The 24,224-nt window shown below is 38.8% G+C and overlaps 1 protein-coding gene across 1 annotated transcript; it reads right to left on the bottom strand.

The window, feature by feature from the left end:
* Window positions 1–1,390: 1,390 nt before the first annotated feature.
* Window positions 1,391–23,860, bottom strand: sagb (S-antigen; retina and pineal gland (arrestin) b). Its single transcript, NM_001033749.1, is given in 8 exon segments — window positions 1,391–1,730; window positions 15,909–15,955; window positions 18,136–18,195; window positions 18,283–18,482; window positions 18,572–18,616; window positions 20,601–20,661; window positions 20,745–20,800; window positions 23,804–23,860. Coding segments are annotated over 7 exon segments (531 nt in total). The 5' UTR covers window positions 20,793–20,800; window positions 23,804–23,860; the 3' UTR covers window positions 1,391–1,660.
* Window positions 23,861–24,224: the final 364 nt, after the last annotated feature.

The following is a 24,224-nucleotide window of genomic DNA, read 5'->3' as shown; positions in this document are numbered from 1 at the left end:
CTGCGGATCCGTTGAAATATTTGAACTCCTGCGACTAGACCGTATGCGAGCTGCCGACCGGATATGATGTATTCCAGTGTTGTCCAAGCATATCTGTGCGTGCGAGATGAGAAATCTTTGGAGAAGTTTATTTGGTTATTTTTTGAATCTAAAAAGTCTATATTAAAAAAAAAACTTTTCTGTTCATAAAAGTAAGAAAGTAAGAAATATATATTTTTAATGTTGTCTCCACATTCCCTCCAATATTTTAGCGGCCCATGAGTTTCTAGAACTCATTCATTCATTAAACCATGTAAACGCTCAGAAATAAAGGCTCTTGCTTTTGCACTCCTTTATTTCGGACACCGTGTGAATCAGCTTCTCTCCTCATGGTGCACGACAACACTGAAAATATTGTGCGGCTGCCACAAGGGGGCGTATTCCGGCAGTCATGTCCAAATGTCGTGTGCAGTGGAAAGGCGGCTTAACCCCAACCTAGCCGCCTTTCTCCTGCGCATGATATTTGGACAGGACTGTTTGAGTACGCCCTCTTGTGGCAGTTGCAGAGAATTTTCAGTGTTGTCGCGCACCATGGGAGAGAAGCTGATTCTCGCAGTGTCCGAAATAAAGGAGTGCAAAAGGAAGAGCCTTTATTCTCTGTGCATTCACCATGGCTAAATAAATGAATACTAGAAACTCACAGACCGCTAAAAATTTTGGAAGGAATGTGGAGACAATATATTTAATATATATATATTTTTTTTAATATAGACTTTTTTTTATTCAAAATATAACTAAGAAACTGTAAGACCTGCTTGGACAACACTGAAACACATCACATGCGGTTGGCCGGTAGCATATATTTTCAAATATTTAAACGGATCGGCAGCTCCAATCAGATCTGAATTTTCCGCATAAGGAGATGATCGGAACTATACGCAGCTCCCCGACTACTCTCCATTGGAAATGAATGACTTCCGGTCTGTTGCTTGTTGTTTGTAGCGTGCAGTAGAAAGGAGGCTTAACAGTCTACTTATAATCTAATTAGAATTAGTTGGCATGTAGATGCAATGCAACTTAAATTCAACAAACGGACCATCAAAATAAAGTGTGACCATGATGTTTAATTAATTAAAACAATGTTAAAGGTCTACGCCAGTATCCTAGTGGTTAAGTGCGCTGGCATATGGTGCTAACGGCGACCAGAGTTCAAATCCCGGCTCGAGGTCCTACGCAGACCCAATGCTCCCAATGCTTTCCTGTCTGTTCTTCACCATAAAATCCCAATAAAAGGTGAACAAAACAATGTTAAACACTCCACCACATCAAAATACAGTGAATTGAAACTGACTGAATCATGAAAAAGATCATTGTGAAGCTTCTTTTGTATAGAAACCAGGTAAAACTAATGTTTGCTGTCACAAACAGCTTTTATTTGAGCTCAAAGCAAATAACAACAGAGTTAATTACAATGCAATAAATGAGCTCGTTACAAACATATTATTACGCACTGTATAGAGCTCTAGATTTATATTTCTAGTGTCTAAGAAAAAGCTGTACAACTAATTTCACACTTCGAACAAGGATTTGGTTTAAATATATATATATTATATGGATCAAAATGCAAGTATTAAGCATCCATGATCAATTGCACTACAATAAACTGCATTATCGGTGGTTATCAGCTGATAGATATGGGCCAGTGGGGGCCTTCTGTGCCTACTGGTAGGCACAGAAAGCTGTTGTCATCCATCCACATGGTTAATCAGCTATAGATCACATACGGCTGTGGCTGAAGGGAGGATAATTTATAAATTTCCCATTATTTGTATTTTATTAACCTCCACCCCTACCCTAAACATCAGAGTAATGTAAAAACAGATCTGGATCTGGAGACTTCTCTATTAGTATAGCTGATTAACCATGTGGATGGATGATAACAGCCAGTAGGCCCATATTTATCAGCTGATACCGCCCATTCAATCGAGGGGTAACATTCGAAGTGGGTGCGATACACAAAATTAATTTTAGTGAAAACAAACACAGACAAAACACACCACAACATCTACATCTCATCATGCATCCATGAATATTCATATGCACAAATCAGCCAGCTCAAAACACGTATACGTGTCATCCGTGAGCGGAGAAGGCTCTCAGGGCTCCGCCGGAGAATCGTCATCATCGCCGATGACGCCTTTCAGATATGAGCGTTTAAACTCCTCGAACACCAGATCAGTTGTGTCCTCACTGCACACACACACACAAACACACACGCAAGAATTCAAACCACACAAACAAGACAAGTTAAACACTGATATAATGAGATGAGACTACATTAGAAAACAGCAACAGAGGTGTTTCATGTCACCGACACACACACACACACACACACACACACACACACACACACACACACACACACACACACACACACACACACACACACACACACACACACACACACACACACACACACACACACACACACACACACACACACACACACACACACACAGTTCCTGATGACTTCTTTATATTGTGCTCGGACAACAGATGAACTGAATGAACAGTGTTAAACTGGGGCTCGGCACAAGAGACGGGATCACGTTTAGATCAGACACTGATATCGCACTCTCTTTTTGGCTTTTCCAATGCCGAAGTGGATCATTTATCATCTCAAGAGTGTGTGTGTGTTTAAGAGATTAAAGATGAGGAAGTTTACACCACACATTGTGCGACAAACACGTGGAATCAGACACACGTGGGGTTTTTCAGGAGGATTATATTGCAGCACTGTTCACAAATTGGATCTTTAAAAGGGAAACAAATGTTTAAATATCAAATAACCTGATTTTCACTGACTAAAACATTATTTTCCAGCACTTTTCCATGAAATTACATTAAAAATGACATGAAACGTTCGAATACCAGCCATTTATTTAACCTCTTAAGGCCCAAGGTGTTTTGAATTATTATTTGTTATGAATATTGTTTCTTTCATTTGCTTGAACAGAATTAGCGGCAGTAGTGTGGTAGCGGTGGTGGTAATGGACAGTGTGGTAGTGCAGTAACATCAGATATAATATGAATGCATACAATACACAGGCTGATGGAGGATAATCACAATGCAAAACACATCGTGAAACTGTGACTTACCTCTCTTTAGGAGGAGAATGGAAAGAAAATGAAGGAAAGAACATTTTAGTTAAATAAGTTATGCAAAATTGTGCAATATAAACAGTTTGCTGTAAGGCTCATCAATTAAAATAACAATATTTTCAAATAATAATAAAATATTCAATCAGAGCTGTAGAGTTGCACTAAAGAAATGACAGTAATTTCTGCACTACAGCAACTGTGTCATTATTTAGTTCATGTATTAATTGAGTAATTAAGTTTGTGAATCATACGTTTAATTTAACTATAAGCATTTCTAAGGCCATACTCACACTAGGTACAGTTGCCTCGAACCGGGCCAAAGCACGCTTGTCCCCCCTCCCGTCTCCCCCGACGGCCCGCACTCACACCACAATCGGGCCTCAGCACGCTTACGTCATCGCTGCTGCGCTGTTCAGTGAGAAGCGCTCTCTCACTCAGCAGCACAGTGGAGATCTCTCTAGTTATACCGTGTCAGTTGTTTGATATGCAGTGACATGCAGTCAAATATTCCGCCAAACAGTCCTTAGGGATGCGGGGACACGCAGTCAGATATTTCGCCGAAAAGATCCGGCACTTTTGGCGCTCATAAACAATCATAAAGCTCTCGTGCTGCAGGAATGAGGAGGTCTGCTGAAGGCGCGCAGCTGTCGTGCAGTGTCGAGTTCTCGTCTTTAATAAACTACGGCAGTTTGCGTTCACTGAACAGTAAGAATGATTAATAAATCCATATGAAACAGTCCCTTAAAAGTCACGTCTCACTTTCAATTTCGGGCTTTGGCGCGTTTTGCACTCACACTACAAGTGTACCGCGCCAAAGCCCAAGTGAACTGCGCTCAGGCACACCTCTTCTAACTGGGCCAGGGCCGGCCAAGTGAACCGTGCCTGAGCCCGATTCAGCGCACTCACACTTCTCAAACGATCCGGGAAACGGGCCTGGGCACGGTACGGATGGCATAGTGTGAGTAGGCCCCTAAGATAATGCTTTTACTGACAATGCTTTTGCTGGCATTAACTTATAAAAACATTATAAATATTATTAACAATCATACATGTTTATGTATTCTAATTAGTCTACTTAAATGAACTGCAGAAAAAAAAAATAATTATTATTTATTAGTATTAATTATTTATAGTTACCTTAATTAACCTAGTTAAGCCTTTAAATGTCACTTTAAGCTGTATAGAAGTGTCTTGAAGAATATCTAGTCTAATATTATTGACTGTCATCATGGCAAAGATAAAATAAATCAGTTATTAGAGATGAGTTATTAAAACTATTATGATTAGAAAAGTTTTTAAAAAAATCTCTCCGTTAAACAGAAATTAGGGAAAAAATAAATTGGGGGTCTAATAATTCAGGGGGGCTAATAATTCTTACTTCAACTGTATGTATCTTTTTAAATCACACCTTGTGCAATCTAATAAACAAGTTGAGCAACATTAAATAACCGACTTTATTTCAAAATATTGTGCAGTTTTGGCTTAAAATAGCAAAATATTCCACATGGAAAAAACAATAGAGTAATAAACAGCAAATACTACAGTGTTCTCAAACAATACTATAGTAAGGCACTTCAATTAATCTGTTGGTCTTTACACTGGCTGCCAGTTACATTCAGAATAGATTTTAAAGTATTATTACTGGTCTATAAATCACTAAATGGCCAAGGACCTCATTACATTACATATATGCTCACTGAATACAAACCCAACAGATCACTCAGATCATTAGGATCATATAAACTAGAAGTTCCAAGAGTTCAGTCAAAGCAGGGTGAATCGGCTTTTAGCCACTATGCCCCTCACTGCTGGAATCAGCTTCCAGAAATGATCAGATGTGCTCCAACATTAGGCACATTCAAATCAAGACTGAAAACACATCTGTTTAGCTGTGCCTTTACTGAATGAGCACTGTGCTGCGTCCGACAGATTGCACTATCATGTTTTTCTCTTCTTCTTCATTCTTTCATATCACATTTTACCTGTTTTTATGTTTTGTTTTGTTTTTACGCATTTTTATTATTTGTTTTTATTTTTATTTTACTTGTTTCTTTTATTCTTGTTTATGTAAAGCACTTTGAATTGCCATTGTGTATGAAATGTGCTATATAAATAAACTTGCCTTGCCTTGCCTTGCCGCGCTAAATCTAAGGTTGCTATAGCAACACAACAATTAAAGTAATATAAACAAATGACCCAATATTGTAGATTTCTACAACTATAGGGTAAATTATACTACAATAGCACATCACAGACTACTGTAGTAACGTTGAAATTATACTACAGCAGTGGTCCCCAACCTTTTTATCACCGCGGACCTGTCAACGGTTATCAATTCTTTTTATGTTTCAATCAAGGTTTATATGCATCAAATACACCAAACATTTCAACTGACGAACATATTAACAATAATACAACCGTATAGCCGAATTAAATGTATGCATTGGCATTTTACAGCCCTAATGAGTATGATTATGTGAAACTCCATATAGATACATATTGCAATGATTTCGGGTACTTATTTAGCGATACACGCACACATATATGCACAATCCTTAAATGCTCTGCTGATTTGGACTCTATAATACCTGTTTTATAACTTTAAACTATCAACAACCACCACTGAGCTTTATTCTAGCGATCGTTCTCCCCGCTCTGTGGTGGAGTTTGGCATAGTTCATTTCACATGAGATGGCGGGGGTGACTGGAAGAAACCAAGTCGCGGGGGGAATATTTCCTACAGAAATAATTTGATTTCTTTTGTGGCCCGGTGGTTGGGGACCACTGCACTACAGTATTATTACAATATTACTTTACTATAGTTAATACTACAGTATGCTGCAGCATTCATTAACAAAGAGTTTTAAATACTGTAATATGTACAGTCTAATACACTTAACTATAGTATGGTTCTAAATCTACCTGACAAAGTTTTGTCGTCTATCCTAGTTTTAGGATCAACAAATATTAATTTGACTTCTAGTTGATCATTTGGTATCAGAAGTGTCTTATATAAAAGGCAAAGGCCTCTAGATTACCCTTTTTTTTACCACATGACTCCATCATGAGCTTGGAGGACTGCATCCATACATCTCTGCACTGACTCAAATCACTGATTAATAAAGTCATCTGGAATGGCAGAGAAAGCGTTCCTGCAGGACTCCCAGAGTTCATCAAGACTCTTTGTGTTCATCTTCAACGCCTCCTCCTTCATCTTACCCCAGACATGCTCAATAATGTTCATATCTGGTGATTGGGCTGGCCAATCCTGGAGCAGCTTGACCTTCTTTGCTTTCAGGAGCTTTGATGTGGAGGCTGAAGTATGAGGAGCGCTATCCTGCTGGAGAATTGTCCCTCTCCTGTGGTTTGTAATGTAATGGGCAGCACAAATGTCTTGATACCTCAGGCTGTTGATGTTGATCATCCACTCTGCAGATCTCTCGCACGCCCCCATACTGAATGTAACCCCAAATCATGATTTTTTCTTCACCAAACTTGACTGATTTCTGTGAGAATCATGGGTCCATGCGAGTTCCAGTAGGTCTTCTGCAGTATTGGTGACGATTGGGATGCAGATCAACAGATGATTCAGCAGAAAAATGCACCTTCTGACACTTTTATAAATGATCAACTAAAAGTCAAGTTATTATTTGTTGCTCTTACAACTGGGATCCATGACTCAGATAGTGTATTTTTCTTTGAATGCAATTGAGGTATTTTAGTCAAATGCATGTTTTGCTCACCTGGACCGGGTTTGGGATGCATGAGTTTGAAGGGAACCTCCACTGCAACCTCACTGGAAAACACATACACACACCCATAATAACATCTTACAAACATACACTCTCTCAAAGCTGAAAACAACTACACAGCACTCAGAACTCACCTGGATCCGACCATGCTGAAAGAAAGCAGAAATACAGTCATGAGCATCTGAAGCACTCCTCATCATCATCTAATAAGATGTTGTGTAAACAATCCTGTGATGTTCGCTCACCCGGAAGCGGTACATTTCACAACCACTCTGTAGGACACCAGCATACCCAGAATCTCCCTCAACACCTCGTCCTTCACGCTGCAGAGCACAGTCAGCACATTGACACACTCCACAAAATATCTTCTCTCCGCCTCTAAACAACTTTCTTCATTTGATCACATGGAACTAATTTAGGGCGGGGCTATCAGTCAATTGTGGTGGGGCTATTAGTCCTTCAGGGTGGGGTTTTCAGGAATTTGGGGCGGGGCTATCAGTCCTTTAGGGCAGGACTATCACTCGTTTAGGGCAGGATTATCACTCATTTAGGGTGGGGCTATCACGTATTAAGGGTGGGGTATCAGTCCTTTAGGGTGGGGCTATCAGTCCTTTAGGACAGGATTATCACTCGTTTAGGGCAGGGCTATCAGTCCTTTAGGGTGGGGCTATCACGTATTAAGGGCGGGGCTATCAGTCCTTTAGGACAGGACTATCACTCATTTAGGGCAGGGCTATCAGTCCTTTAGGGTGGGGCTATCAAATATTAAGGGCGGGGCTATTAGTCCTAAAAGGCAGGACTATCACTTATTTAGGGTGGGGCTATCAAATATTAAGGGCGGGGCTATTAGTCCTAAAAGGCAGGACTATCACTTATTTAGGGTGGGGCTATCAAGTATTAAGGGTGGGGCTATCAGTCCTTTAGGGCAGGACTATCACTCATTTAGGGCGGGGCTATCAGTCCTTTAGGGCAGGACTATCACTCATTTTGGGCGGGGCTATCAGTCCTTTAGGGTGGGGCTATCACGTATTAAGGGTGGGGTATCAGTCCTTTAGGGTGGGGCTATCAGTCTTTTAGGTCAGGACTATCACTCATTTAGGGCAGGGCTATCAGTCCTTTAGGGTGGGGCTATCAAATATTAAGGGCGGGGCTATTAGTCCTAAAAGGCAGGACTATCACTTATTTAGGGCGGGGCTATCAGTGCTTTAGGGTAGGACTATCACTCATTTAGGGTAGGGCTATCAGTCCTTTAGGGCAGGGCTATCAGTCTTTATGGGTGGGGCTATCAGGCATTAAGGGCGGAGCTATCAGTCCTTTAGGGTTGGACTATTACTCATTTAGGGCGGAGTTATCACACATTTAGGGTGGGGTTATCAGTCCTTTAGAGTGGGGCTTTGAAGCATTTAGGGCGAGGCTATTAGTCCTTTAGGGTGGGGTTATCAGGCATTTAGGGCGGGGCTATCAGTCGTTTAGGGCTGGATTATCACTCATTTAGGGCAGGGCTTATAGTCCTTTAGGATGGGGCTGTTATGTATTAAGGGCAGGGCTATTGGTTTTTCAGGGCAGGACTATCACTCATTTAGGGCAGAGCTATCACTCATTTCGGGTAGGGCTATCAGTCCTTAAGGGTGGGATTATCAATTTTTTAGGGTGGGGCAATCAGGCCATTAGGGCAGGACTATCAATCATTTAGGTTGGAGCTACCAATCCTTTAGGGCGGGACTATTACTTATTTAGGGTAGGGCTATCAGTCCTTAAGGTCGGGATTGTCAATCCTTTAGGGAGGGGCTATCAGGCATTAAGGGCGGGGCTATTAGTCCTTTAGGGTGGGATTGTCAATCCTTTAGGGAGGGGCTCTCAGGCATTAAGGACAGGGCTATCAGTCCTTTAGGGCAGGACTATCACTCATTTAGGGCAGGGATATCAGGCATTAGGGGCGGGGCTATCAGTCCCTTAAGGCAGGACTATCACTCATTTAGGAAGGGGTTATAAGGGCATATCTTGCTTTTGCTCTAGTCTATGTGCTGTATGATCTGCACTCACATGCTGGATGAGGCCAGGTTGGTGTCATCATGCTTCAGTTTTCCATCCAGAGCGAGCCCCCGTCTCTCGCGGTTGTTGTCCAGCAGAGGACAGAGAGTGTAAACCTTCTTCAGACTGGTTCCAGACGGCACTGCATCCCTGCGGTAGAGCAAAAGAAACAAGCAATTTTGTGCAATTTTGTCAATTGTATTAGTTTACTCAATTATATTAGAGTAAATTGTTGTATAAACTTTTGTCAGTTGTATTTAATTTGATATTTCTTTCTATTTAGCTTACATGTTATTTTTATAAAAAAACACACTTTATTTCTACACTATTTTGCCGTTTGCCCACATGAAAACAAAGTATTAATATACAGCTAAAGTCAGAATTATAGCCCTCCCCAATTCTTTTTTTTTCAACACATTTCTAAACATAACAGTTTGTTCTGCAGACAATCCAAAGCAAATATTGCTTAATAATATTGACCTTAAAATGCTTTTAAAAAAAATGTAAAACTGCTTTTATTCTAGCCAGAATAAAACAAATAAGACTTTCTCCAGAAGAAAAAATATTACAGGAAATAATGGAAAAAATCCTTGCTCTGTTAAACATCATTTGGGAAATATTTGAAAATGAAAACAAAATTCATAGGAGGGCGAATAATTATGACTTCAACTGTATACACACAATTCTTTTTATTTAATAGGATAAATACAGTATTTTTCACAATATGACTTGTACATTTTCATCACTGAATATAATTGTAAATATAACTAATACGTTAAAATAACTATAAGTATAACTGAAAACATAAAAACATGTTATGCATCTGTTTGTTTGTTTGTTTGTTTGTTTGTTTGTTTGCATGTTTATATATTAACAAAATTCTTTTTTTTAAAGTTATTGTTAATAATGTAGTAAACTATTAATATTATAAGATCATGTGACGCACACACAGTTGTGTATTTATACTCACTTGGTTTCCTCATAGGCCACAGATTTGACATACTTGTCATTTGAGTAAAGCACCACATTAGTGACCTGCTCCACTGTCACAGAGAAACACAAAACACATGTAGTAAAGCTTTAAACACATTTCTTTCACACGTTAAATGACTTCTATTATGCCCTTTTTGCAAATAAGCAATAAGTCTCAAGACAGCACACACATTATTCATTATACCACGTTAAAATGTGTTTTGTGCAGGGTTTGTGTATATCTCTTTAAATGTAAATGAGCTGTTGTCCCCGCCCTCTTTTTTCAATAAATGGGTGGAGCCTTTACAGCTTGTGCTTCAGTTACTCTTGTGATTTAATGTGATTTACTCCAGTTTAAACTCCTAATATATGCAGATTTGCAGTATATATGTGCAATATAAGCAGCACACAGAACAAAAACAGAGCATTGTGTGAGTATTACACTATAATCTCTCTCAAAAACACACACGTTTTTTTGAACAGTGCACAAATGAACACAAGATGGCAATGTTGTACACAGTTGACCATATTAAGACATCCTCAAAACTCAAAACGACACTGTAGTTTGAGTTTCTTCGTAAACTGGGATATCTTTCATTCTTAAACAGCAATGTTACACACTACAGAAGTGTATAAAGCATGAAGTGTCACCCTTTAAAGGTGTAAATGAATGATTTTTTTTCCATTAAAATATCTAAAACTAACTAGACTAGTGTTATATAGGCCACAACTCCCATGATTTCCCACTCAGCCATGCGCTCGTCAAGCTCTGCATTTGTTTGTTGTGTATAAACGCCCTCTAGTGGTGAAAACCACACATTGTGCCTCTAAAGCACAGGTGTCAAATCCAGTTCCTGGAGGGCCGCAGCTTTGTGCAGTTTATTTCCAAACCTGCTTCAACACTCCGAACTGTAGCCTGAAAGACTCGATTAGATTAATCAGGTGTGTTTGATTAAGGTTAAAGCTAAACTGCAGAGCTGCGGCCCTCCAGGAAGTGAGTTTGACACCTGTGCTTTAAAGTTAATCAAATGTGTTTGATTACCTGAGACAGTCACGTCCTTCACGTTCCTGTTGGAGCTGTTGTCAATCTCCACACTGATGTTGATCTCCTCTCCATGATAATACGTCTGAAACATCAACAGTTCCGATTTAGTTTTGGTTTTTATGTAAGGAGCAATTAGGGATTGGTTGTTGAAGCATTAGTGCGAGGCAGTGGCGCAGTAGGTAGTGCAGCAAGAAGGTCGCTGGTTCGAACCTCGGCTCAGTTGGCGTTTCTGTGTGGAGTTTGCATGTTCTCCCTGCCTTCGCGAGGGTTTCCTCCGGGTGCTCCGGTTTCCCCCACAGTCCAAACACATGCGGTACAAGTGAATTGAGTAGGCTAAATTGTCTGTAGTGTATGAGTGTGTGTGTGAATGTGTGTATGGATGTTTCCCAGAGACGGGTTGCGGCTGGAAGGGCATCCGCTGTGTAAAAACTTGCTGGATAAGTTGGCGGTTCATTCCGCTGTGGCGACCCCGGATTAATAAAGGGACTAAGCCGACAAGAAAATGAATGAATGAATGAATGTTGAAGCGTTAGATTAATAATGTCAGGGCTTCATCACCACCACAGATGTGCATTGTTTACCAATAATTCAACAGGCTGGAGTCAATTGTTCCACTTATTCACTCTTCAGATGTTGTTTTTGAGACATTTGTCAGGTTTCTGTCCAACTCAAACTGCTCCTGTGTGTAGCTCTAGTTTCATACACATCTCCTCCAGAGCCTTCTGTTGTGTTTCGATGTGATTTTTGACTGTTGTAAAAACTCAAATTAATCAGCGGAGTGATATGGAGCTGTAATGCGCTCAAAACCTGCAGGAACTACTTTATTTCAAAATAACGGCATACCTTAAGGCCCGGGTATTCTTCAAACAACAATGTTTTCGGCCAAAAAGAAGTTTGAAAATGTTGAGTGAGGGTATACTATGCTTTTGAAACCTTCCGACATCCGCTCGGCATGTGTTTACATTGACTACCAATTGAAAAGTAGTGCATTGGAAAGGACAAATCCATTCTGTGTGAATCCTTACTCTGCTACTCCATCCTCCAGTGTATTCATGTTACTAACTTGCCGTTGCTGTGCTTTACGTTTTTCTCTTTTGTCCGACTCTGAACTGTGTGGTGGATACAAAACATGTAAAAGAAGGCGGAGTTTCAGAACACACCCACTGATTGCATAATCATCAGAGACAAAGGACAGCTCAAATGTATTTAGAAGCCAAAACAATCGATCCTCACTTTCATCCGCTACACCCACCCCCTCCCTCATGATCCTCACTTTCATCCACTACACCCACTCCCTCCCTAATGATCCTCACTTTCATCCACTACACCCACCCCCTCCCTCATGATCCTCACTTTCATCCGCTACACCCACCCCCTCCCTCATGATCTTCACTTTCATCCACTACACCCACCCCCTCCCCCACGATCCTCACTTTCATCCACTACACCCACTCCCTCCCTCATGATCCTCACTTTCATCCACTACACCCACCCCCTCCCTCATGATCCTCACTTTCATCCGCTACACCCACCCCCTCCCCCACGATCCTCACTTTCATCCACTACACCCACTCCCTCCCTCATGATCCTCACTTTCATCCACTACACCCACCCCCTCCCTCATGATCCTCACTTTCATCCGCTACACCTACCCCCTCCCTCATGATCCTCACTTTCATCCGCTACACCCACCCCCTCCCTCATGATCCTCACTTTCATCCGCTACACCCACCCCCTCCCTCATGATCCTCACTTTCATCCGCTACACCCACCCCCTCCCTCATGATCCTCACTTTCATCCGCTACACCCACCCCCTCCCTCATGGTTCTCACTTTCATCCACTACACCCACCCCCTCCCTCATGGTTCTCACTTTCATCCACTACACCCACCCCCTCCCTCATGATCCTCACTTTCATCCGCTACACCCACCCCCTCCCTCATGATCCTCACTTTCATCCACTACACCCACCCCCTCCCTCATGATCCTCACTTTCATTAACTACACCCACCCCCTCCCTCATGATCCTCACTTTCATCCGCTACACCCACCCCCTCCCTCATGATCCTCACTTTCATCCACTACACCCACCCCCTCCCTCATGGTTCCCACTTTCATCCACTACACCCACCCCCTCCCTCATGATCCTCACTTTCATCCACTACACCCACCCCCTCCCCCACGATCCTCACTTTCATCCACTACACCCACCCCCTCCCTCATGATCCTCACTTTCATCCGCTACACCCACCCCCTCCCTCATGATCCTCACTTTCATCCGCTACACCCACCCCCTCCCTCATGATCCTCACTTTCATCCACTACACCCACCCCCTCCCTCATGGTTCCCACTTTCATCCACTACACCCACTCCCTCCCTCATGGTTCTCACTTTCATCCACTACACCCACCCCCTCCCCCACGATCCTCACTTTCATCCACTACACCCACCCCCTCCCTCATGATCCTCACTTTCATCCGCTACACCCACCCCCTCCCTCATGATCCTCACTTTCATCCGCTACACCCACCCCCTCCCTCATGATCCTCACTTTCATCCGATACACCCACCCCCTCCCTCATAATCCTCACTTTCATCCGCTACACCCACCCCCTCCCTCATGATCCTCACTTTCATCCACTACACCCACCCCCTCCCTCATGATCCTCACTTTCATCCACTACACCCACCCCCTCCCTCATGATCCTCACTTTCATCCACTACACCCACCCCCTCCCTCATGGTTCCCACTTTCATCCACTACACCCACCCCCTCCCTCATGATCCTCACTTTCATCCACTACACCCACCCCCTCCCTCATGGTTCCCACTTTCATCCACTACACCCACTCCCTCCCTCATGGTTCTCACTTTTATCCGCGAACCGGTCACTTTCTTTTTCACTTTCGGGTTAAGGACGGACTGAATGCCATTTGCCTAGAGCGCCAGTTCAGTTTGCTCCAGCCCTGCGTGTGTTTAACATGCAAAGAAATTTGGATAAGACCAAGGACGCGCTTTTGGAAGGAGTTTCAGTATAAAACAAGTAATGTCGCATCAGCAGGCTATCCTGCATTTCCTTCAGTTTCATGCAATTTGGGGTGTTTCATTTTTAATCTTTAGACTTTAACAGCAGTTCAGCAGTTCACTCTCGTTCAGCAGATTTTCATTCAGGATGTTTTAATACAGTTTGATACCGCATAGCAAAATGAAAGAAAAACCTCCGCATTTCAGGACTCGTGTGATCCTTTAAGGTAATCAAAATTCTCTGCTTACATGCTCGACCCTTAAGCAGTATTATCTTAATCATAAAATCGGCGTATTGGTGTCCATGTGAATGTACTCTAGTGAAAGTGCCAGATGAAGTTGCAAGCCGTCAAAGACAGCCCTATTCTCTGCCTCTAAGCTGCTTCCATGAGCCCTCATATTTCATAAGTTTGATGTGTTTCCCCCCCTACACGCAACTTTTGTAAATCGTCTGCTTCACATTGCTGTGTCAGAATCCTTGCTTGTAAAATACAGCCATACTTTAAAACGCTTAGTTTAAGCAAATTTGATGAACGCGATCCTGCGTGTACTGCACTGTACTGCGCGTGTTGTGTGTGTGTGTCTGTGTGTGTCTGTGTGTGTCTGTGTGTGTGTGTGTGTGTGTGTGCGTGTGGTCCACTTAGAATCCAACATGGAAATCTTTTTTTTTTGTTATTGGCATTGATTGTATAGAAATTTAAATGGCACCTACATGCCTGTGTTTTTATTTCTTTAAAAAATACGGCATTTCGTGATTAATCATGATTATTTTCAAAAAAAGTGTGATTAATTACGTTAATGTTTTTAATCATTCGACGGGCCTACTTTTCATGTATAGTCATGAACACACTTGTTTGTAGAGTTATTTCTAGTCATTTTTCCCATAGGAAACTGAATCAGAAGTTCTAAAACAATCATAAAAACAAGCACACTTCTGCATTACAGAATGAAGTAACAACCGTCAGCCAATCAGAATGATCAAAATATATATATCAGAATACCATCATTCAACAGACCAATAGCATAAAAGGATATTTATGGTTGCTAAAAACCCAAGAATAGGTCAGAACGCACCTCTTTTTCCAGACTGACACGCATATGCAGCGGTTTATCCGACATGATGAATTCACAGGTAGTTTCTCCTGCTGGAGGCTCGCCGCCTTTATCTGGAGCGTACTGGATCTTTCTGATGGCCAACCGCACTGAACTCCTGCAGATCACAGAGAGATCTTTATACTGATCATATTAAATCTGTCACTGCATTTCACTCTTTTTATATCTAAAAGAGCCAATATTGTGCCAGATACTGAAGTTTACACAAGAAAAACATTTTGGAGATAAAATAATTACCGAAAAGAGGAGATTACTGAAAACTTGATAATACAAAATGTCTATCATAATGAAGTATCATTAAAAAAACACACAAGATGTTTCAGATTACAATTTTTGAGCCTCATTTTTGTACCATCACCCTGCTGAAAAATCCAGCTTAAACCAGCCTAGGCTGGTTGGCTGGTTTTAGCTGGTCGGCTAGCCTTGTTTTACTGGTCAAGCTGGGAGATGACCAGCTAAAACCAGCTTGACCAGCCTAGCCAAGCTGGGTGTCCAGCCAAAACAAGCTATATCAAGCTTTAACCAGGCTGGTCAAGCTGGTTTTAGCTGGATTTGGCTGGTCATTTTCCAACCTGACCAGCTAAGACCAGGCTGGAAATGGCTGGAAACCAGCCTGGAAATGGCCAAAACCACTCTTAAACAAGGCTGGTCGACCAGCTAAAACCAGCCAACCAGCCTAGGCTGGTTTAAGCTGGAATTTTCAGCAGGGCAGGACTGGGCTTTGGCCTCAAAGTGTCTTATGTTTGTCATGTCTTTTTCTTTAAATTGGTCTGGTCAAGAAAATTGTGCATTTGTGATTTTTCTCACCTCTTTTGGGCTTTTTCATCCTGATTTTCTGCACAGAAGGCCTTCACTTCAAACTCCACAGCACATTGCTGCACAAACACACAAACAGATCTTTTAGAAATTCAATGATAAAACTCAATGATAAAAAGTACATATATATATATATATATATATATATATATATATATATATATATATATATATATATATATATATATGAGCAAAATCACACATATGGCTGTATATCAGCACTGGTGGGAGGCGTGTGTTGTTGCCTTAGTGCTACGAGTGTGATATTGCGTTTATACAACAGTTTGATGGCATAATTGTGTATATAAAAACAATATCAAACATGGAGAGTCTCAAAAACCCTTTTGTATGAGGAACTACTTTCTTCTGCGTTGGATTCAAATCATAAGCAAAGAGCTTAGAATGTCCAAGAGGCGACACTCTAGTGTAATTTGGGAAACAGCCACTAGAGGGCGCGGCGGCAATTTTGGAATGAAAACTCCAATAGAACAACAGCATATTATAAGTCTGTTAAATAAACTATTAAAAGTGCTGATGATTGTCATAGTAAGTGTTGTATTGGCGTCTTTCAGGTTGAATCTCAGCTTTAATGCGCTTTTTAAATAAATAAACAAAAAACAAAGCAGCTGCTTGCCATCGCGACAGTAATGAGATTCAATTTTTTTAAATACTATAATAAATGTTTATTAATGTAATTTATTTACATACATTCCATAACTATATTTTAATGCTTCAAAGAAAAGATAGCTTAATTTAATAAACACACACACAAATACTCAAGTTAAAGGAAATTAAAAATATTTGAAAAATTAAGCAGTTTTTTTCTCAGCTTTGTTGTTGCAAAGCAACATTTTTAATATTCATGTAGTTTTATGATTCAAATAATAAGCTAAAAGTGACGTGATAGATAATGTACAACCATGTAAATAAATAGAGAAAAACATTAAATTGTATATTTTGCATATAAAAAAATGTATGAGCTGTTAAAAATATATTGTTTACATTTTCAGATATAATTTACACATAAATGTATAATGCCAATGAAAATGTAAACAAAATATATTTTAACAGCTAATAAAAATGACTAAACCCCCTCATAAAAACTAAATCAATGTAAACACTACACTACACACTCACCGGCCACTTTATTAGGTACACCTTACATCTAAGGTACCCTTTTTCCTTCAGAACTGCCTTAATCCTTTGTGGCATTGATTCAACAAGGTGCTGGAAATATTCCTCAGAGATTTTCCTCCATATTGACATGATAGCATCTCAGGTAGGCTGTGGCGTTAACAGGATGCTCAATTGGTACTAACGGGCCCAAAATGTACCAAGAAAATCTCCCCCACACCATTACACCATCACCAACCTGTACCACTGATACAAGGCAGGATGGATCCATGCTTTCATGTTGTTGAGGCCAAATTCTGACACGACCATCTGAATGTGTCAGCAGAAATGGAGACTCATCAGAGCAGGCAACGTTTCTCCAATCTTCTATTGTCCAGTTTTGTTGAGTCTGTGTGAATTGTAGCCTCAGTTTCCTGTTCTTAGCTGACAGGAGCGGCACCCGGTGTGTTCTTCTGCTGCTGTAGCCCATCCGCCTCAAGGTTGGACGTGTTGTGTGTTCAGAGATGCTCTTCTGCAGAGCTCGGTTGTAACGAGTGCTTATTTGAGTTACTGTTACCTTTCTATCAGCTGGAACCAGTCTGGCCATTCTCCTCTGACCTTATCTACAAGGCATTTGCGCCCACAGAACTGCCGCTCACTGGATATTTCCTCTCTTTCAGACCATTCTCTGTAAACCCTAGAGATGGTTGTGCATGAAAATCCCAGTAGATCAGCAGTTTCTGAAATGCTCAGACCAGCCCGTCTGGCACAAACAACCATGCCATGTTCAAAGTCACTTAAGTCTTCCCCATTCTAATGCTCGGTTTGAACTGCAGCAGATCGTCTTGACCATGTCTACATGCCTAAATGCATTGAGTTGCTGCCATGTGATTGGCTGGTTAGAAATTTGCGTTAACGAGCAGTTGGACAGGCGTACCTAATAAAGTGGCCGGTTAGTGTATACACTACACTACTGTATGTACATACATGAGGTCAAAAATAAATTAAGATTAAAGGAAAACAGAAAAAATAAACAAAGATAAAATACAACTGATTCAAACTAATAAACATTACAATAACATCAGGTCAGCGAGTGCTTATGTTTAGATGTTTGTTTGTTGTTTACCTTTCCTACATCGGTGGGCGCCGGCTGCAGAGCCACTGAACAGGGCAGGTTATCTGGAAACTAAGAGAAAAATCATAACATCTCAAACCCACTCGCTCCAAAAACTCACAACAGTCAGTCAGTAAATGAGTCTGTACGACTGATCACCTCAAAGAAAAAAGGATGAGCGTTGACTCCCAGTTTGCGCAGGATCTTCTCCTGCACTTTAGTGTGAATGCTGCGCTCTTTATCCTGCAGAGGAGGATAAACCTGCCGCGTGCACAGGAAAATATCCCTGCGAAACGCCATCCCCATCACATCCATGTCCTCGCGACCGTAGCGGAAGGTGCAGGAGAGCATCACGAACACTGGAGGAGGTCAGAGGCTGCTTTCATTAATCCACACAGAGTTCATAACCGCATTATGAGCTCATGTAGTTTTATACGGACAATCTCACCTTTCTTATCTTTCACCTGCTCTGGGTCGATCAGCACAACGCCATCTGAAAAATCATGTAGTCTTATATTAATGTGTTTTTATTGTCGAGTCACTTTTTAATTATTGTTTATTATTTGTTGTTATTTATTTATTAAACACCAGTAAAGATTGCATTAAACCACTATTGCATATGAAATGTGTTTAATAACGTGTTTAGTAATTAAATCTGCTTTTTTTTAAAGGTATATTTTCATTTTAATTAGTTCATTATTTAATTAGTAATTTATTCAATCATTTTCCTTCGGATAAGTCCTTTATTTATCAGGGGTTGCCACAGCGGAATGAACCGCCAACAATTCCAGCATACGTTTTACGCAGCAGATGCCCTTCCAGCAGCAACCCGGTACTAGGAAACAGCCATTCACACACACACTCATACACTACGGCCAATTTAGCTTATTTAATTCACTTATGTTAAGACTGTGAGGGAAACCGGAGCACCTGCCTATGCCAACTTAAGAAGAACATGCAAACTCCACACAGAAATGCCAACTGCCGGGATATCTTTATTTAAAATGAACTTTTAGGTCTATTAGTTGTAGTAATTATCATCAATAAACAAGTGATTATATATACTAACACAACAGTTCTGTCTGGTTGTCAAATCTGATTGGCTGATAGCCGTGTGATATTCTACAATAGCAGCACTCTTGCAGCCTTTTCACTTTTGTGTATTACTCCGCCCACATAGAGTGACAGCAGATCAATAAACTCACTACAGTTAGACAAATATTGCAGCTGTTGGACAACATAATGTACTTTTGAGGCATTTTAGTCGAGGATTTAGTTGTTTAGATGGCCAGAGACTGAATAGTATGTTATTAGAGGAGAAAAACTCAAAAAACAAATCATTAGAGAACAGGTGAGTGACTTTGTAAGTCGATCTCTCTCTTTTTTTATGTTGCAGTGCTGCAAGTATACCATAGTAAAATGATGTTTGCTTCACTTTGGCTTTTTCAGGAGTAATTATTGTAATCTTCAGATTGCAACCGAGAAATACTTGTAAATCTGTAGACTGATGGCATTTAATGCCGTTCAGCCTTATAATCTTAAAATGTCAGCAAAATCCCCTGCTTGGTCATCACTTTAGACATTACGCTAGAGAATCACTCCAGCACTAGCTCTAAAGTGACGATGGTAAATTAGCAACAGTTTCTGCAGATGTGAATGAATGGTGGAAGAAAGTAGTTCCTAATACAAAAGGATTTTTAGATACTGTGTTTGAATTAAATTTTTTTATACACACAATTATGCCGCTGACCTGTTGTATAAACGCAATATCACACTCGTAGCAATGCGTTATGGCTGTATATCATCACTTGTAGGACACTAAGGCACTTGGCCTGTGGTCTTGAGCCAACGCACGGCTCCCATCAGTGACAATATACAGCCATATCGCACTGCTACTCGTGTAATATTGCGTTTATACAACAGTTTGATGGCATAATCTTGTAAATAGTATAAATCAACGGCATAATCGTGTCTATCATGTATAAAATATATATTTTATAAATAAAAATAAATTAATAAATTAAATAAATTGACACAAACTTTAATAATCTTTAATTAATAAACTAATACAGTAAAACAGAAACAGAATAAATATATATCCATACAAAAATATATGCAAAAAGAATATTTACTGACATCAGAGAACCACAAATTAAAATATAATTTTATAAATATAATATAATATAAAATTAAATAATATAATATAATATAAAATTAAATAATATAATAAAAAAAATAATATAATATATATATATATATATAAAAAACTATATTTACAACTAAAATCTAACTTGGAAAAAAAAATCTCAAATCAGTTCAGGTCCCGTTTAGGATTCCCTGTGACCATATCCGATTGCTTATATACTAATATTTGTACATTATAAACATTATTAAACTTTAGTTTACTAGTAAACTCTAGTAGTATATTTTTGTATATTATTACTATTACTATAGCTGTGATTGGTTGTTAAACTCACCAACAGGATCAACAAAATCACAGTGGTCCACGAAATCTCGCTTCCCCATGTAAACGCCCACCTATGACATCATACACTGTTAACCAATCACTGAAGCACACATTTATATAGAATGGACAGATTCATATTTAGACAGATACTGACAGATTTATCTCTGGAGATTTTCTTGTAGATGATGTGCTTGGGACTCATTCTGTCTCCTACAGTAGAAAAACAAACAAGGAGGATTGACAAATATTAATGTTGCATTACATAAACACACACACACACACACACACACACACACACACACACACACACACGATCAGTGGTTCCAGTTCTAAGCTGATGAGTGACTGCACTCTAATCTATCTATCATCTATCTATCTATCATTTTATTCATTGTTCAATCTATTTTTCTAGTCATTGTCCAATCTATCTATTGTTTTATCAATTGTTCAGTCTACTGTTCTCACTATTGTTCAATATATTGTTCTATCCATTGATCAATCTATCGTTATATCAATCGATCAATCTATCTAGTTTTATCCATTGTTCAATCTATCATTCTATCCATTATTTAATCTGTCATTCTAGTCCTTATTCAATATATTATTCTGGTCATTGTTCAATCTATCATTATATCTATTATTTAATCTATCCTTGTAGTCATTGTTCAATATATTATATTAGTCATTGTTCAATCTATCATTCCTTCCATTGTTCAATCTATCATTATATCTATTATTCAATCTATCATTCTAGTCATTGTTCAATATATTATTGTAGTCACTGTTCAATCTATCATTCTATCCATTGTTCAATCTATCTTATCTATTATTCAATCTGTCATTCTAGTCATTGTTCAATATATTATTCGAGTCACTGTTCAATCTATCATTCTATCCATTGTTCAATCTATTTTTATATCCATCATTCAATCTATCATTCTATCCATTGCTCAATCTATCATTCTATCCATTGCTCAATCTATCATTCTATCCATTGTTCAATCTATCATTATATCCATTATTCAATCTACCCTTCTAGTCATTGTTCAATATATTCTAGTCATTGTTCAATCTATCATTCTTTCCATTGTTCAATCTATCTGTTTTTTCAACTGTTCAGTGTATTGTTCTGTCCATTGTTCAATCTATCATTTTTTGCATTATCCACTCTATGTTTTATTAATAGTTCAATCTACAGTTCTGTTCATTGATCAATCTATCTATTGTTTACATAATTGTTCAGGCTATCATTCTATATACTATTCAGTCTATTGTTCTATCCATTATTCAATCTATCATTCTCTGCATTGTCCAATCTATCTAATGTTTTATCAATTGTTCAGTATATTTTTTTATCCATTGATCAATCTGTCATTCAAGACATTGTTCAATATATAATTCTATCCATTATTCAATCTATATGTTTTATCAATTGTTTAGTGTATTGTTCTATCCATTGTTCAATCTATCATTCTATAGATTGCCCAATCTACCTATTGTTTTTTCAATTGTTCAATCTACCATTTTATCCATTGTTCGATCTATCTTTCTATTCATTGTTTAAACTATCATTCTAGTCATTGTTTTATCTATCATTCTATAGATGGCCCAATTCATCTATTGTTTTATCAATTTTTCAATCTATCATTTTATTCAATGTTCAATCTGTCATTTTACCCATTGTTCAATCTATCAATCTATTGATTGTTTTACATATTGTTCAAATATATCATTTTATCAATTTTTAATTGAACTATCATTCTATCCACTGTTTAGTCTGTCCATCCTTCTATCAATTGTTTAATCTGCAATTCATCTATTGTTTTATCAATTGTTCAATCTATCATTCTATTCATTGTTTAATCTACCATTTTATCCATTGCCCAATCTATCTATCGTTCTATCCATTGTTCAAACATATCATTCTATACAAAGTTCAGTCTGTCCATCCTTCTATCAATTGTTTAATCTGCAATTCATCTATTGTTTTATCAATTGTTCAATCTATCATTCTATTCATTGTTTAATCTACCATTTTATCCATTGCCCAATCTATCTATCGCTCTATCCATTGTTCAAATATATCATTCTATACAAAGTTCAGTCTGTCCATCCTTCTATCGATTGTTAAATCTGCCTATCCTTTAATCCATTGTTCAATCTACCTATGTATTGTTCAATTTATCCTTCATTCTATCCATTGTTTAATCTATTCATCATTCTATCCATTGTTCAATCTAACATTCTGTTGATTGTTTTCTCCTATTGTTCAACTGTATTGATTGTTTCATCAATCTACCTATCCATCTATTTAATTTCTCTTTAATTCTATCCATCCTTCAATCCATTGTTCAATCTTTCTATTGTTTTAACTATTAATCTACAATTGCAGTTTGATTTATATTTCATTCTTTCCACTGTTCAATCTATCATGCTATTGACTGTTCAGTCTGTCCATACTTCTATCAATTGTTTAATCCATCCATCCTTCAATTGTTTTACCCATTATCTATCAATCAATCTACGTATCTACCTAATGTTCAATTTATATTTCATTCTATCACTATGTCAATCCATATAATGTTATCCATTGATCAACTTTTCCATCATTCTATCCATTGTTATCTATTGATCAGTATATGCATTACTTAGTTCAATCTATCTATTGTTCAATTTGTCAATCTATTAATTGGTTTTATCAAAATTTGTTTAATCAGTAATTCTGTCCACATTTTCATTCAATTCTACAATTAAATGTATTAATCATTTATTAATTCCTCAATCAATTTATCGCTTCGTCATTTAATCCATACTCCGTTTCTCATTTAATTAGTCAACTATTGAATTATTCAATCTACCTGCCTATAAATAATTCAGCTTACACATTATTTTCCAGTACAATTCTCACTATTAAACCGTTAACTATGACTTTCGCCTCAATAAACTCCTAATTTGATGCTTATTGATAGTTAAGGTATGATTAAGGATGCAAAATAGGCATTACAGTATAAGTACTTACAGTATAAGTACTAATAAACATCTAAAATGCTAATAATATCCAGGTATATAAGTCAGCAGTTAATTGTGAGAATAGTCCCAATACTAAAGTGTTACCATCATCAACATCTAATAACTACTATTATTAACCGTCAATAACTCCTGTACCTACTGTAAATGTGCTGAGATCAGCTGTAGTCGTGCAGTATCACTCACCTGTCTGTGTGTGCTTGTGTGTTGAGACGCAGATGATCCTGTGTGTCCAGTTAAAGTGTGTGTCCAGCGTGTTTGAGGGTCAGTATTTGTAAGCTGTGGCTCCGCCCTCTTCTTTTCCGTCAGCGAGATTAACGTCTCCGCATAACTAATCCAATCATACAACACTGATAAACATTCGCCGATATCATTATTACATCACACACTGGAAGTTAAGAGGAGAATACATGGCGAGTAATAAGATGTGCATTAACTAAGATTATGGGAGACCTAAATAAGATGGAGGTCAAGGGTCATTTAAGGCCTTCTAAGCAATAAAGAAAGTGTATTTTAATGGAAATATCAACACTTACAGCACTAATTATAGCAAAGATGAAGCTCTGTGTTCGTTTACTCACCCCTGTGTTACTCAAACACATCTGAA

The sequence above is a fragment of the Danio rerio genome, chromosome 15 (genome assembly GCF_049306965.1).
Source record: "Danio rerio strain Tuebingen ecotype United States chromosome 15, GRCz12tu, whole genome shotgun sequence".
NCBI lineage: Eukaryota > Metazoa > Chordata > Actinopteri > Cypriniformes > Danionidae > Danio > Danio rerio.
The sequence above is the reverse complement of the archived record's forward strand: the minus strand, read 5'-3'. Positions and strand labels throughout refer to the sequence as shown.